Source organism: Nerophis ophidion, linkage group LG01 (genome assembly GCF_033978795.1).
Source record: "Nerophis ophidion isolate RoL-2023_Sa linkage group LG01, RoL_Noph_v1.0, whole genome shotgun sequence".
Taxonomy (NCBI): Eukaryota; Metazoa; Chordata; class Actinopteri; order Syngnathiformes; family Syngnathidae; genus Nerophis; species Nerophis ophidion.
Window position 1 is genome coordinate 92,342,038 of NC_084611.1, and position 12,878 is coordinate 92,354,915.

General features: G+C 37.1%; 1 protein-coding gene across 4 annotated transcripts in view; it reads left to right on the top strand.

Annotated features, from left to right (window-relative positions):
• The window catches only part of apbb2b (amyloid beta (A4) precursor protein-binding, family B, member 2b), a 149,181-nt gene that overhangs the window by 96,593 nt on the left and 39,710 nt on the right, over nt 1–12,878 (top strand). For 3 of the 4 annotated variants that reach the window (XM_061916319.1, XM_061916344.1, XM_061916328.1), the window contains exons 6-11: nt 579–704; nt 2,019–2,090; nt 3,647–3,697; nt 7,780–7,865; nt 8,023–8,083; nt 12,335–12,481. In XM_061916319.1, coding sequence (XP_061772303.1) covers nt 579–704; nt 2,019–2,090; nt 3,647–3,697; nt 7,780–7,865; nt 8,023–8,083; nt 12,335–12,481 — 543 coding nt within the window. The remainder of the gene's footprint in view (nt 1–578; nt 705–2,018; nt 2,091–3,646; nt 3,698–7,779; nt 7,866–8,022; nt 8,084–12,334; nt 12,482–12,878) is intronic. The other variant, XM_061916334.1, reaches the window with a different exon arrangement.

Consider the following 12,878-nt stretch of genomic DNA (forward strand, 5'->3'; position numbering starts at 1 on the left):
TCATCAGGAGATTATATATATATATATATATATATACATATATATATATATACATATATATATGTATTTTTATATATGGGGTTCTGGGTATTTGTTGTGTTGTGGTTATGTTGTGTTATGGTGCAGATGTTCTCCCGAAATGTGTTTGGTGTGGGTTCACAGTGTGGCGCATATTTGTAACAGTGTTAAAGTTGTTTATACGGCCACCCTCAGTGTGACCTGTATGGCTGTTGACCAAGTATGTCTTGCATTCAATTGTGTGTGTGAAAAGCCGTAGATATTATGTGACTGGGCTGGCACACAAAGGCAGTGCCTTTAAGGTTTATTGGCACTCTGTACTTCTCCCTACGTCTGTGTACCACTCCGTAAAGTCCTTAATTTTACTTTTTGGAAACTGATACCGATAATTGCGGATATCACATTTTAAAGGATTTATCGGCCGATAATATTGGTGGTCCGATATTATCGGACATCTCTAGGAAATATGTTATGTTGTATTCCAGGGAAGGTTTATCTCGTAAGGGTTTGTAAATACCAAGTGTCGGACATCTTATGTTTGTACATTCGTGTGTGTTAAGTCGTGTCAGGCCGAGGTCTTCTTCAGAGGCTCCACTCGCTCCGGCAGCACCACCTCCGACAGCTCTGTGGAACCTCTCCTCGAACACACCCTGCCCACGTGTGGATTTGTCAACAGCTGCTACTTTGTAAGTCACTCCACACACACACACACACACACACACACACACACACACACACACACACACACACACACACACACACACACACACACACACACACACACACACACACACACACACACACCAAGTTGTTGTTCAGGACTTGTGGGGACCACCCTTTCTACAGGTTGTGGAGGCCTAAAAAAAAATGAGGTAAAATATCCACTGCCCAGTTAGCTCATACACGTCTTTAAATCTCTGGATTGATGAAGTAATGTGCTGATCATACTTACTGGGGACCCTGGGGGATAAAGAGTTCATATGGTTCATGGGGACCGCATTTTAATCATTTTGGATAATTCACACAAATTTGTTCGTGACTACTGAGGACCATTTAAAAAAGTTCACACTCAAACTAACCAGTAAACATGTTTTATGGGCCAAATCACTTAGGCATCTTCAGAATGGATCTGACTATCATTTACAAAGGTTTCCCTATATGGGACCTGTTTCTTTGTCCCCGTACAGTCAGAGGTCACCTAAAGCTGACTGTGTAAACAGAGCCATGTCCCCCTTAAGTAAGCATTGCCAGAACACACACACACACACACACACACCAAGTTGTTTTTCAGGACTTGTGGGGACCACCCTTTCTACAGGTTGTGGAGGCCTAAAAAAATGAGGTAAAATGTCCACTGCCCAGTTAGCTCATACACGTCTTTAAAACTCTGGATTGATGAAGTAATGTGCTGATCATACTTACTGGGGACCCTGGGGAAAATAAGTTAATATGGTTCATGGGACCACATTTGAATAATTTTGCATAATTCACACAAATTTGTTCGTGACTACTGAGGACCATTTAAAAAAGTTCACACTCCAACTAACCAGTAAACATGTTTTATGGGCCAAAGCTTAAAAATCACTTAGGCATCTTCAGAATGGATCTGACTATCATTTAAAAAGGTTTCCCTATAGGGGACCTGTTTCTTTGTCCCCGTACAGTCAGAGATCCACTAAATGTGACTGTGTAAACAGAGCCATGTCCCTCATTAAGTAAGCATTGCCAGAATGAATGAATGAAGACGGCATGAGGACGTGTGAATAATCCTGCAGAGTCACAGAAGACCAACAATCAGTCCCTCATGCAAAATGATGGATGGCCGGCAGGAGGAAAGTAGACAGATGTATATCAGATATTGACGTGGAAGTGAGCGATGTTGGCAGACCTCCATGTGTCCACTTCTTTATTCACTTTATTAGCACATTTGCAGCAATAATGATTGATGAAGAGGCAACTTGATGTTTTCTCTCCCTGTCCTTGTCCTGGTCCTGGTCCAGCCCCGGTCCACATCACTGCAGGGCATGTCGGAGCAGGACTGTGCGCCCCAGCTTCAGTCCGACAAAGACAAGGTGAGCTCTTCTCCGTGTTTCTGCTCTGGCTCCTGCTCCATCATCCCAAGTACATCTCACTCATGAAGAATCAGCAGGTTCTTAAAGGGGAAGTGCACTTTTGGGGGACTTTTGTCCATCATTCATAATCCTTATGTAAGGCAAGAGGTCATATGTTTTTTTTTCCATTCTAAATCGTAAATAAACATTAGTAAAAGTCAGCTAACAATAGATCCATTGGAGTGCCTCTATAATGTCCACTAATGGCCTCTAAGGTCCCGTGTACACTGCACACCAAATCTGGCTTTTCTGCCCTCAAGTGACACCGACTGCATTTTTTTGTCACATTTTTTGTACCAGGGCTCCCCAAAGTTTTATATATATATATATATATATATGTGTATATATACTGTATGTACACATTTATATATATATATACATTGATATATGTATGTATATATGTGTGTGTATATATATACTGTATGTACACACATATATATATGTATATATATACATATGTGTGTATATATATATGTATATATATATACTGTATGTACACACACATTCATATATATATATATATATGTGTGTGTATATATATATATATATATATATATACTGTATGTATACACACATATATATATATGTATATATATACATGTGTGTGTATATATATATATGTATATATATACTGTATGTACACACACACACACATGTATATATATACATATATTTATATAAGGATATTAGAGTATGGTATACTGGTGCTAGCTTAGTGGTTTTAGGAGCAGAGGAGCATGTTGGGCAGCGCGCACACACAGAGTACTTACAAGCAGACACGGTGTGTAGACAGAAAAGGGAGAATGGACTCATTTTGGTGTAAAAAGTCAAGATAAAGGTGAAGTTCTAACACTGAAACACCCTCAGGAAGAGCTGCTTTAAGACATGGCTAGCTAGCTAGCGGCTAGCACCCTTCCACAGTGTTTTAGCTACTTCCAAATCACTAATCCCCGCCTCTATGGCAACAAATAAAGTAAGTTTCTTACAAGTAGCATTATCACTGGAGGAGGAGGAATAGCTAAATATGCTTCACTACACACTGTGTGGGTGGCACTGGGGGCAGCTGGCTAAAGTGTCTTGCCCAAGGACACAAGGGCAGTGACTAAGATGGTGGCAGCGGGGATATATTTACAGTATATGTATATAATTGTAAATGTAGTGTATACTACTGTAAATGAAAAAACAGTACTGCTGTTTTATGGTAAAAAAAGGCAGCCCAGTTATTAGTTTTACTGTAAAATGTACATGTGTTTTTTTACTGTAAATAAAAAATGACATTAAAGGTGCATTGTTAGCCACTTTAAGTCCGCAAGACCAACATGGTGTCTTCCAACAGGATTGTGAATGATGGACACTTCCCCTTTAAAAGCAAGGTGACTGTTCAATGGGAGCAGCTTGTGTCTCCTACTGCAGAGTTGCTCCTGATTGTAACAAACACCAGGTGTGCAGCCGCCTAACCTTTCTCTCTCTCTCCCCTCCCCCCGACCGCCCGTGCGCTCGCTAAACGGCGTGGCTAGACTCAGGCCCGCCGTGATTTTGGCGGAAAGATTGATAGCGAGGTGTGGAAGGCAAGTATGACCGCGACCTTGCCTCAGCTTGTGACCGCGACCTTGCCTCACCTTGTGACCGTGTGTGCCTCACCTCTAACTGCAAGACGCATGCCCCGCCCACACTTCCACGCACAGCCGTCCAGTGGCGCCATCAAGTGTAACGCTGGTTGCTTCCTGCTGCATCTCCAGCATGACTGACTCAGCATGTCCTGTCACACTACACCCAGCCTGACAGCCGGGGCACGCCGGGGGTCTTTCACTGCTCGCTACGTCGCATTGGACCCCTTTTGGCCCCTCCCACACATGCATACACCCACCTTTCAGCTACAGTAGACACTAGACCAGGGGTCACCAAGACCAGGTCACCCGTAAGGACCAGATGAGTCGCCCGCTGGCCTGTTCTAAAAATAGCTCAAATAGCAGCACTTACCAGTGAGCTGCCTCTATTTTTTAAATTGTATTTATTTACTAGCAAGCTGCTCTCACTTTGTCCGATAATTCTAAGAGAGACAAAACTCACATAGAATTTTAAAATCCAAGAAAATATTTTAAAGACTTGGTCTTCACTTGTTTAAATAAATTCATTTATTGTTTTACTTTGCTTCTTATAACTTTCAGAAACACAATTTTAGAGAAAAAAATACAACCTGAAAAATTATTTTAGGGTTTTTAAACACGTATACCTTTTTACCTTTTAAATTCCTTCCTCTCCTTTCCTGACAATTTAAATCAATGTTCAAGTACATTTATTTTTTTCTTTAGGCGGCATAGCTCGGTTGGTAGAGTGGCCGTGCCAGCAACTTGAGGGTTGCAGGTTCGATTCCCGCTCCCGCCATCCTAGTCACTGCCGTTGTGTCCTTGGGCAAGACACTTTACCCACCTGCTCCCAGTGCCACCCACACTGCTTTAAATGTAACTTAAATATTGGCTTTCACTATGTAAAGCACTTTGAGTCACTAGAGAAAAGCGCTATATAAATATAATTTGCTTCACATCACATTGTAAAGAATAATAAATACATTTTAATTCAATTCTTCATTTTAGCTTCTGTTTTTTCGACGAAGAATATTAGTGAAAAATTTCTTCAAACTTATTATGATTAAATTTCAAAAAATTATACTGGCAAATGTAGAAAATCCGTAGAATCAAATTTAAATCTTATTTCAAAGTCTTTATTTTTGTTCTGGAAAATCTAGAATAAATAATGATTTGTCTTTGTTAGAAATATAGCTTGGTCCAATTTGTTATATATTCTAACAAAGTGCAGATTGGATTTTAACCTATTTAAAACATCTCATCAAAATTTTAAAATTAATCTTAATCAGGAAAAATGACTAATGATGTTCCATAAATTCTTTTTTTAATATTTTCAAAAAGATTCGAATTAGCTAGTTTTTCTCTTGTTTTTTGCAGTTGAAGTTTGAATTTCAAAGAATCAAAATTGAAGATGAACTATGTTTCAAGATTAAATTTTCATTTTTATTCGTGTTTTCTCTTCTTTTAAACCATTCAATTAAGTGTTTTTTTTTTTTATAATTTATTCTCTACAAAAAACCTTCCGTAAAATGAAAAAAATATGTACAACGGAATGACAGACAGAAATACCCTTTTAAAAAAAAAAAATATATATATATATATATATATAGTAGGGATGTGGGAAAAAATCGATTCAAATACAAATTTGATATTATTAGACATTTATAAAAATAATAAAAAGTGACTTACACTTGCATGGCATCTCATAAGCTGGACAACACACTGTGTCCAATGTTTTCACAAAGATAAAATAAGTCATATTTTTGGTTCATTTAATAGTTAAAGCAAATTTACATTATTGCAATCAGTTGATAAAACATTGTCCTTTACAATTATAAAAGCTTTTTACAAAAATCTACTACTCTGCTAGCATGTCAGCAGACTGGGGTAGATCCTGCTGAAATCTATGTATTGAATGAATACACAATCCTTTTGAATCGGAAAAATATCGTTTTTGAATCGAATCGAATTGAAAAAATCAATATGTTATTGAATCGTGACCCCAAGAATCGATATTGAATCGACTCGTGGGACACCCAAAGATGTACAGCCCTAATAAATAGATTTATTTATTAAAGATAAATTGAGCAAATTGGCTATTTCTGGCAATTTATTGAAGTGTGTATCAAACTGGTAGCCCTTGGCATTAATCAGTACCCAAGAAGTAGCTCTTGCTTTCAAAAAGGTTGGTGACCCCTGGACTAGGATATCATATTCGGTACTATACCACCTTCAAAAAAGTACCAGGTTTTTTTTTCAAACGGGCATGACGCCGCATCATCACGTGGTGACAATGCTGGTTTTACGATCAGAGGAGCATTTTCAGCAGCGCACACACACAGAGTACTTACAAGCAGACACAGTGTGTGGACAGAAAAGGGAGAATGGACGCATTTTGGTGTCCAAAGTGTTTAGCTACATCTAAATCCCTAATCCTGGCCTCCATCATGACAAATAAAGTGAGTTTCTTACAAGTATCATTATCACTGGAGGATGAAGGATAGCTAAACATGCTAGGAATAACTTTACACAATAAAACATTAACAAAATGACGTGTCACATGAATAGTTTTTGAAGTAAAACCTTTGTGACATGAAAAAAACCCACAATTAATGTAAAAAAATAAAATAGTGTTTACTTTTTGGTATTAATATACAACTCAAAACAGTTTGACTAATAAAGATTAAGTCTAATAAACAAGATTTGTTCTTCTCTTGGTTCAGGACATCAGTTTGGCCAACAAAGATAAAGACGAAGTGACAACTCTCACATCGAATACACAAACTTCACAGCCTGCGTTCATTAGATGACAAAACGTTTGCGTTAGTATTGATGTCTTTTGAACACTGATACACTTAAAGGAGTGAACATCCCAGTCAACAAAGTAAAGACTTTATAATCAAGTTGTGACGACGTTCACATCGTTAACTCTCAGTCACAGCAGCTGATGGACGAAATATTGAGAAAATAAAATCAACGTCAAATAGTTTTCTGTGTACTGTTAGTGTGGGGACAATAGTGTCCACACCTGTCTCATCTAAACACAGCAGTGTGATCTTAAGCGAGGGAAAATGTGGTTTAACTGAGCGCTGGGCTCCTTTTAAATCTCCCGAGCAAAGTCCGTGTAGTTAGTCCGCCATGACTATCAAGCCAAAGGACGCTGGTGCGCATGCGCCTGACTTCCTGTTGCCTAAAAATGCATTAATAAATACACTTAAATAAAGGAGTGAACATCCCAGTCAACAAAGTAAAGACTTTATAAACAAGTTGTGACAACGTTCACATCGTTAACTCTCAGTCACAGCAGCTGATGGACGAAATATTGAGAAAATAAAAGCAACATCAAATAGTTTTCTGTGTACTTTTAGTGTGGGGACAATAGTGTCCACACCTGTCTCATCTAAACACAGCAGTGTGATCTTAAGTGAGGGAAAATGAGGTTTAACTGAGCGCTGGGCTCCTTTTAAATCTCCCGAGCAAAGTCCGTGTAGTTAGTCCGCCATGACTATCAAGCCAAAGGACGCTGATGCGCATGCGCCTGACTTCCTGTTGCCTAAAATGCGTTAATAAATACGCTTAAATAAAGGAGTGAACATCCCAGTCAACAAAGTAAAGTACTTTATAAATGAGTTGTGACGACGTTCACATCATTAACTCTCAGTCACAGCAGCTGATGGACGAAATATTGAGAAAATAAAAGCAACGTCAAATAGTTTTCTGTGTACTTTTAGTGTGGGGACAATAGTGTCCACACCTGTCTCATCTAAACACAGCAATGTGATCTTAAGCGAGGGAAAATGAGGTTTAACTGAACGCTGGGCTCCTTTTAAATCTCCCAAGCAAAGTCCGTGTAGTTAGTCCGCCATGACTATCAAGCCAAAGGACGCTCGTGCGCATGCGCCTGACTTCCTGTTGCCTAAAAATGCATTAATAAATGAGATTTTTTCAGTACTTAAGTCGCGGCTTTAGCCCTGCTCGTGGTCCATGTGTGAAAGGGTCCGGCAGGTCCCGCCTTGTGTCTTTGCTTCTTTCCCTCCACCCTGACTCCTGTCTTCCTGCACCAGGACTTGCAGGCGGCCACGGTGAACCCTGACCCCAGTTTGAAGGAGTTTGAGGGCGCAACGCTTCGCTACGCCTCGCTGAAGTTAAGGTAAAGTTGCTAGCTCCTCCGATCACCGCGTCCGACTCAGCAGGAAATGTGCTGCGGCGGGCAGGAAGTGGCTGTGTGTTAGTGCCAGTCGAGTGCAGCTGAGGGCTGTACCAGCAATACCTTGCAGCTAATCTCATGGCTTCTTGTCGCTGCTCAGAAACCGTCCGGCTGCGGAAGAAGAGGACTCCGGCAGCACCAACGGTGACCCTCAGTCCAAGGTAAGGCCGTGAGCCGGTTGCTAGCTGGGTGTGGCTTATGTGGGAGTCCTGATTTATTGCACGGGCACATTTAGCGTCTGCAATGCGTGTCACCCCATGGTAATTTAGATACCTTTTTTTTAATTTATTACATATACAGTAAAATGATAGAAAATATTGACATAGTTTTTATTTTATTATTATTTTATAATAATTAAAAAATATATATTTATTTATTTTTATTTTATTTATGTATTTTTATTTGGAGTGACTTTTCAAGGCCATTATTGTAAATCAGGGGTGTTAAACTCATTTTCATTGAGGGTCACATCAGTTTTTAAACTGGATTTTTATACACTTCATTTTTTTTCACTGAATTTTTATACCTGGAATTTTTTGAAACCAGAAATTTTATGCACTGATTTTTTTTAAAACTGTATTTGTATACGCTTAATTTATTTTACACACAGAATTTATTTTAACGGGAGTTTTATACACAGATTTTTTTTACACTGAATTTAAAAAAAAAATACATATACAGTAATATGGAAAATTTTTATAAATATTTTTAAATTTTTTTATTGATTTTTATTAGGATTCACTTGTCGGGATCATTATTCTAAACCAGGGGTGTCAAACTTATTTTCATTGAGGGCCACATCGCAGGAATCGCTGCTTTCAGGGGGCCGCTTTAATTTTTTTATTAATTGACATTATTCATGCGGCTAATAACCTGTGATTAATCAAAATGCATATTTCCCTTTGATTATTAGATATTTTTGTATGTATAACTTGCTTTAAAATAATAAATAAAGGTGACAAGCAGATATTGAACTATTTGTTTTTGGCTCACATCAATTATTTTTAATACAGTATATTATCATATAATTGGCATGATCAGATAATATTAACGTTTAAAAATCAAATTTTTTTTCTGTCAAAATTAAAAGAACGAATGCATTTAGTAAAACAATGTTAATTTTTTTTTTTTTTTTTTATGAAAACCCATTTTTTCCAGGTATGTAGTATCATTTTATTGTAGTTTTAGTTGTACTTGTTTTATCCATTAATGCATCAATCCATCTATTTTCTACCGCTTATTCCCTTTTGGGATGACGGGGAGCGCTGGCGCCTATCTCAGCTACAATCGGGCGGAAGACAGGGTACACCCTGGACAAGTCGCCACCTCATCGCAGGGCAGCATTAATGCATTTTATAATTATTATTTGTTTATCTATTTTCTGTATTGTTAAAACCATTCACATTTTTTGGGGTGAAGTCAAACTGGGAACCTCCTTATGGAATATTTGCAGTGAAAACACAACTAAAGATCAAATATTAGCCGATATTTCAGAGTAATATTTGTGTAAATTCAATTTATTCTGATTTCCATCCTCTTTTATAACTGACACTTGTGATTGTTTCCTTAATCAAATTATAAAACGTTTAAAAAAAAAAAGATCCGACTCCTTTAAAAAAAACATAAATCTCATCTCTAAAATTAAAGCCTTATCTAATTAATACTACAAGTGTGGCTTTTGTTATACTTAGAAGTTGTAAAAAAAATAAAAGGTTCAATGAGCTTTGCTTAGTCATTCTGTCTGCAGTTGAGAGATTAGACAACAGCGCCCCTCAGTGGTAAGAAGTAGTAGTGCTGCTACTTGCAGAATACATTTTTTAAATACTTAGTTCTCTTTTAATAGTAACCTCACAAAACATTACATATCAAATTGTACATGTATAGAGTGACGCAACTGCCACAAAAAAAAGTTGTTACTTCTGCTCAAGTTAAAAAATATATATTTTCTACAAGTAATAAAAAATGTTCTCAAGGGAAAAAAAATGCAAGTATAAAAACAATTTTTTGCAACTAAAACAAAGATTTACAAGTAAAAAACGATTTTCTTTCATTGCAAAAAAATATTTGCAAGTAAAAAAAAAAATCTGCAAGTAAAAAAAAAACAATCAATCAATCAATCAACGTTTACTTATATAGCCCTAAATCACTAGTGTCTCAAAGGGCTGCACAAACCACTACGACATTCTCGGTAGGCCCACATAAGGGTTAGTATAAAAACAATTTTCTGCAATAAAAACAAAGATTTGCAAGTAAAAAACGATTTTTTTTAAATTGCAAAAACGATTTGCAAGTAAGAAAAAAAAATTGCAAGTAAAAAAGTATAAAAACAACTTTCTGCAAGTAAAAAAACAAGTCAAAAAATATTTTCTGCAACTCAAAAAAAAATTTACAATTAAAAAAAAAAGATTTATCCAATTAAAATAACAATTTGCAAGTTTAAAAAAATACATCTGCACGTAAAAAAGTATACAAACTAATTTGTGCAAGAAAAAAAGGATTCTCGAGTAAAAAAAAAAAAAATTCTGCATGTAAAAAAATGATTAGCAAGTAGAAAAACTATTTTCTGCAACTAAAACCAAGATTCACAAGTGAAAAATGATTTTCTTCAATTGGAAAAAACTATTTCTAAGTAAATATATATATATATATTTTTTTTTTTTTTTACTTAGCATTTGTAAATGCTAGTTTTGTTGTCCCAACTAAGAATGTTTTGAAGGTGGAATGCTCCAAAATTATTGAAACATGTGGACTGTGAAAACTTTCCAGGAAAAGGTGAAAATGGTGCTTTGAAAACAGCACAAAATTTTAGGAATTTTTGGCATTGTAAAAGTATGAATACATCCTTTCATTTTAATGGGAATTTCCAGGAAATTTGGTATTTTCGGGAAAAGGGTAAGTTTTTGAAAATAAAAGTAATACAACAAGTTACAGTAAGAATGGGTTGATGTAGTAAGATTTTGAATTTAGTTTGGTATTTTGGAATTCCTAGAATTTTGGGAAACCCAAGAACTCGTACAAAAAGAAAAATGCTTCTTTTGTTGTCCCAATTAAGAAGAATATTTTGAAGGTGGAATGGTCAAAAAACATTGAAAAATGTGGACTGTGAAAAATGTGATGGAAGGGGTGAAAATGGGGTCAAATTCGGGTAAAAATTGGATTTGGGTAAAAAAAAAAAATGGCTAAAATTTTTGGACATTGTACAACTATGAATACTTTTATTCATTTAAACACAAATGTCCTAGTATTTTGAGGAAAATCGTGAATATTTGAAAATATTCATAATACAACAATTGTTCTAGATGATATCAATGGGTTGGTGTTGGAATTTTTCAAAACGTTTGAAAAATGTTGACGTTGTAACAGTTTGAATTAAAATGACTATTTGGAAAATCCTGGAATTTTTGGAAAAAAATTGAGAATTTGTAAATGCTAGTTTTGTTGTCCCAACTAAGAAGAATGTTTTGAAGGTGGAATGCTCCAAAATTATTGAAACATGTGGACTGTGAAAACTTTCCTGGAAAAGGTGAAAATGGGGCTTTGAAAACAACGGCACAACATTTTGGGAATTTTAGGCATTGTAAAAGTATGAATACATCCTTTCATTTTAATGGGAATTTCCGGGAAATTTGGTATTTTCGGGAAAACGGTAAGTTTTTGAAAATAAAAGTAATACAACAAGTTACAGTAAGAATGGGTTGATGTAGTAAGAGTTTGAATTTAGTTTGGTATTTTGGAATTCCTAGAATTTTGGGAAAACCAAGAATTTTTACAAAAACAAAAATGCTACTTTTGTTTTCCCAATTAAGAAGAATATTTTGTAGGTGGAATGGTCAAAAACCATTGAAAAATGTGTGAACTGTGAATTTTTTCCAGGAAGAGGTGAAAATGGGGTTCTGAAAAACCGGGAATTCCTGGAATTATTATGAGCTTAGAAAATGTTAGTTTGATAGTCAAAGGTGGGAGGAGGGTGTGGATGTTGGAGAGGTTTAAATCGGCTGAGAAATGTGAGGTTTGGATATTGCGCATTTATTTTCAATAGGGGGGAAATTCCTGGAAATTATGGGTAATCAGGGAATATTTTGAAACTGGGAAACGCTTTGGAACGCTTCCAATCGGGCAAAAAATGTGTGAATTGTGCAAGTTCCAGAAATGGCCCATTCATTTTAAATGGGAAAAAATGACCCGGAAAACCGGGAATTCTGGGTAACTTAGGATATTTTTTCACAATTGTTTTGGGACGCTCGCGATTCCCGGTCGAGCCGAGCGTTTTGATACTCCAACGGCTCCGGTCGGACGGAAACCGTGAGCCGTGGAGCGCGCCAAAGTTTCGCGACGGAATCATAATAATAAATTGAGAGTTTTTGGAGCGACGTTAGCGTGGATGCTAACCTGCCGTCCTGTGTGTCTTGCAGTGCTTTGCGGTGCGCTCCCTGGGGTGGGTGGAGATGGCGGAGGACGACCTGGCGCCGGGGAAGAGCAGCGTGGCCGTCAACAACTGCATCCGCCAGTTGTCCTACTGCAAGAACGACATCCGGGACACGGTCGGCATCTGGGGGGAGGTGAGAGGATTTCAACAACCTTCTCCTTCTCTGACTTCCCCGAGTTTTAAACTTGAACTGCACTTTTTTCCCTGAACTTCACAATCCCTGCGTAAGACTACCTCTGGTTACTAAAAGTAGTTCCTCGGAGTTAGCTCTCACAGTGACAACGTGGCCAGTACCTGGTAATACGCATGCAAATTGAGTATTATCGGCGGTTTTTGGGCAGAGTGCAGTAGCAACATTGTTAGCCACCTCTTGCTAGCCTTTTTTGCTATTTAGAATAAACAACAAAAAGAAAAACACATGTTTTTGTCTCAAATATGGATTGTGAATGATAGAAACAACGGTTAAAAAATGCATTTCCCCTTTAAGGACCTTTTTTTTTCCAGCAGTTTGATGATTTGTTTCCAGACTT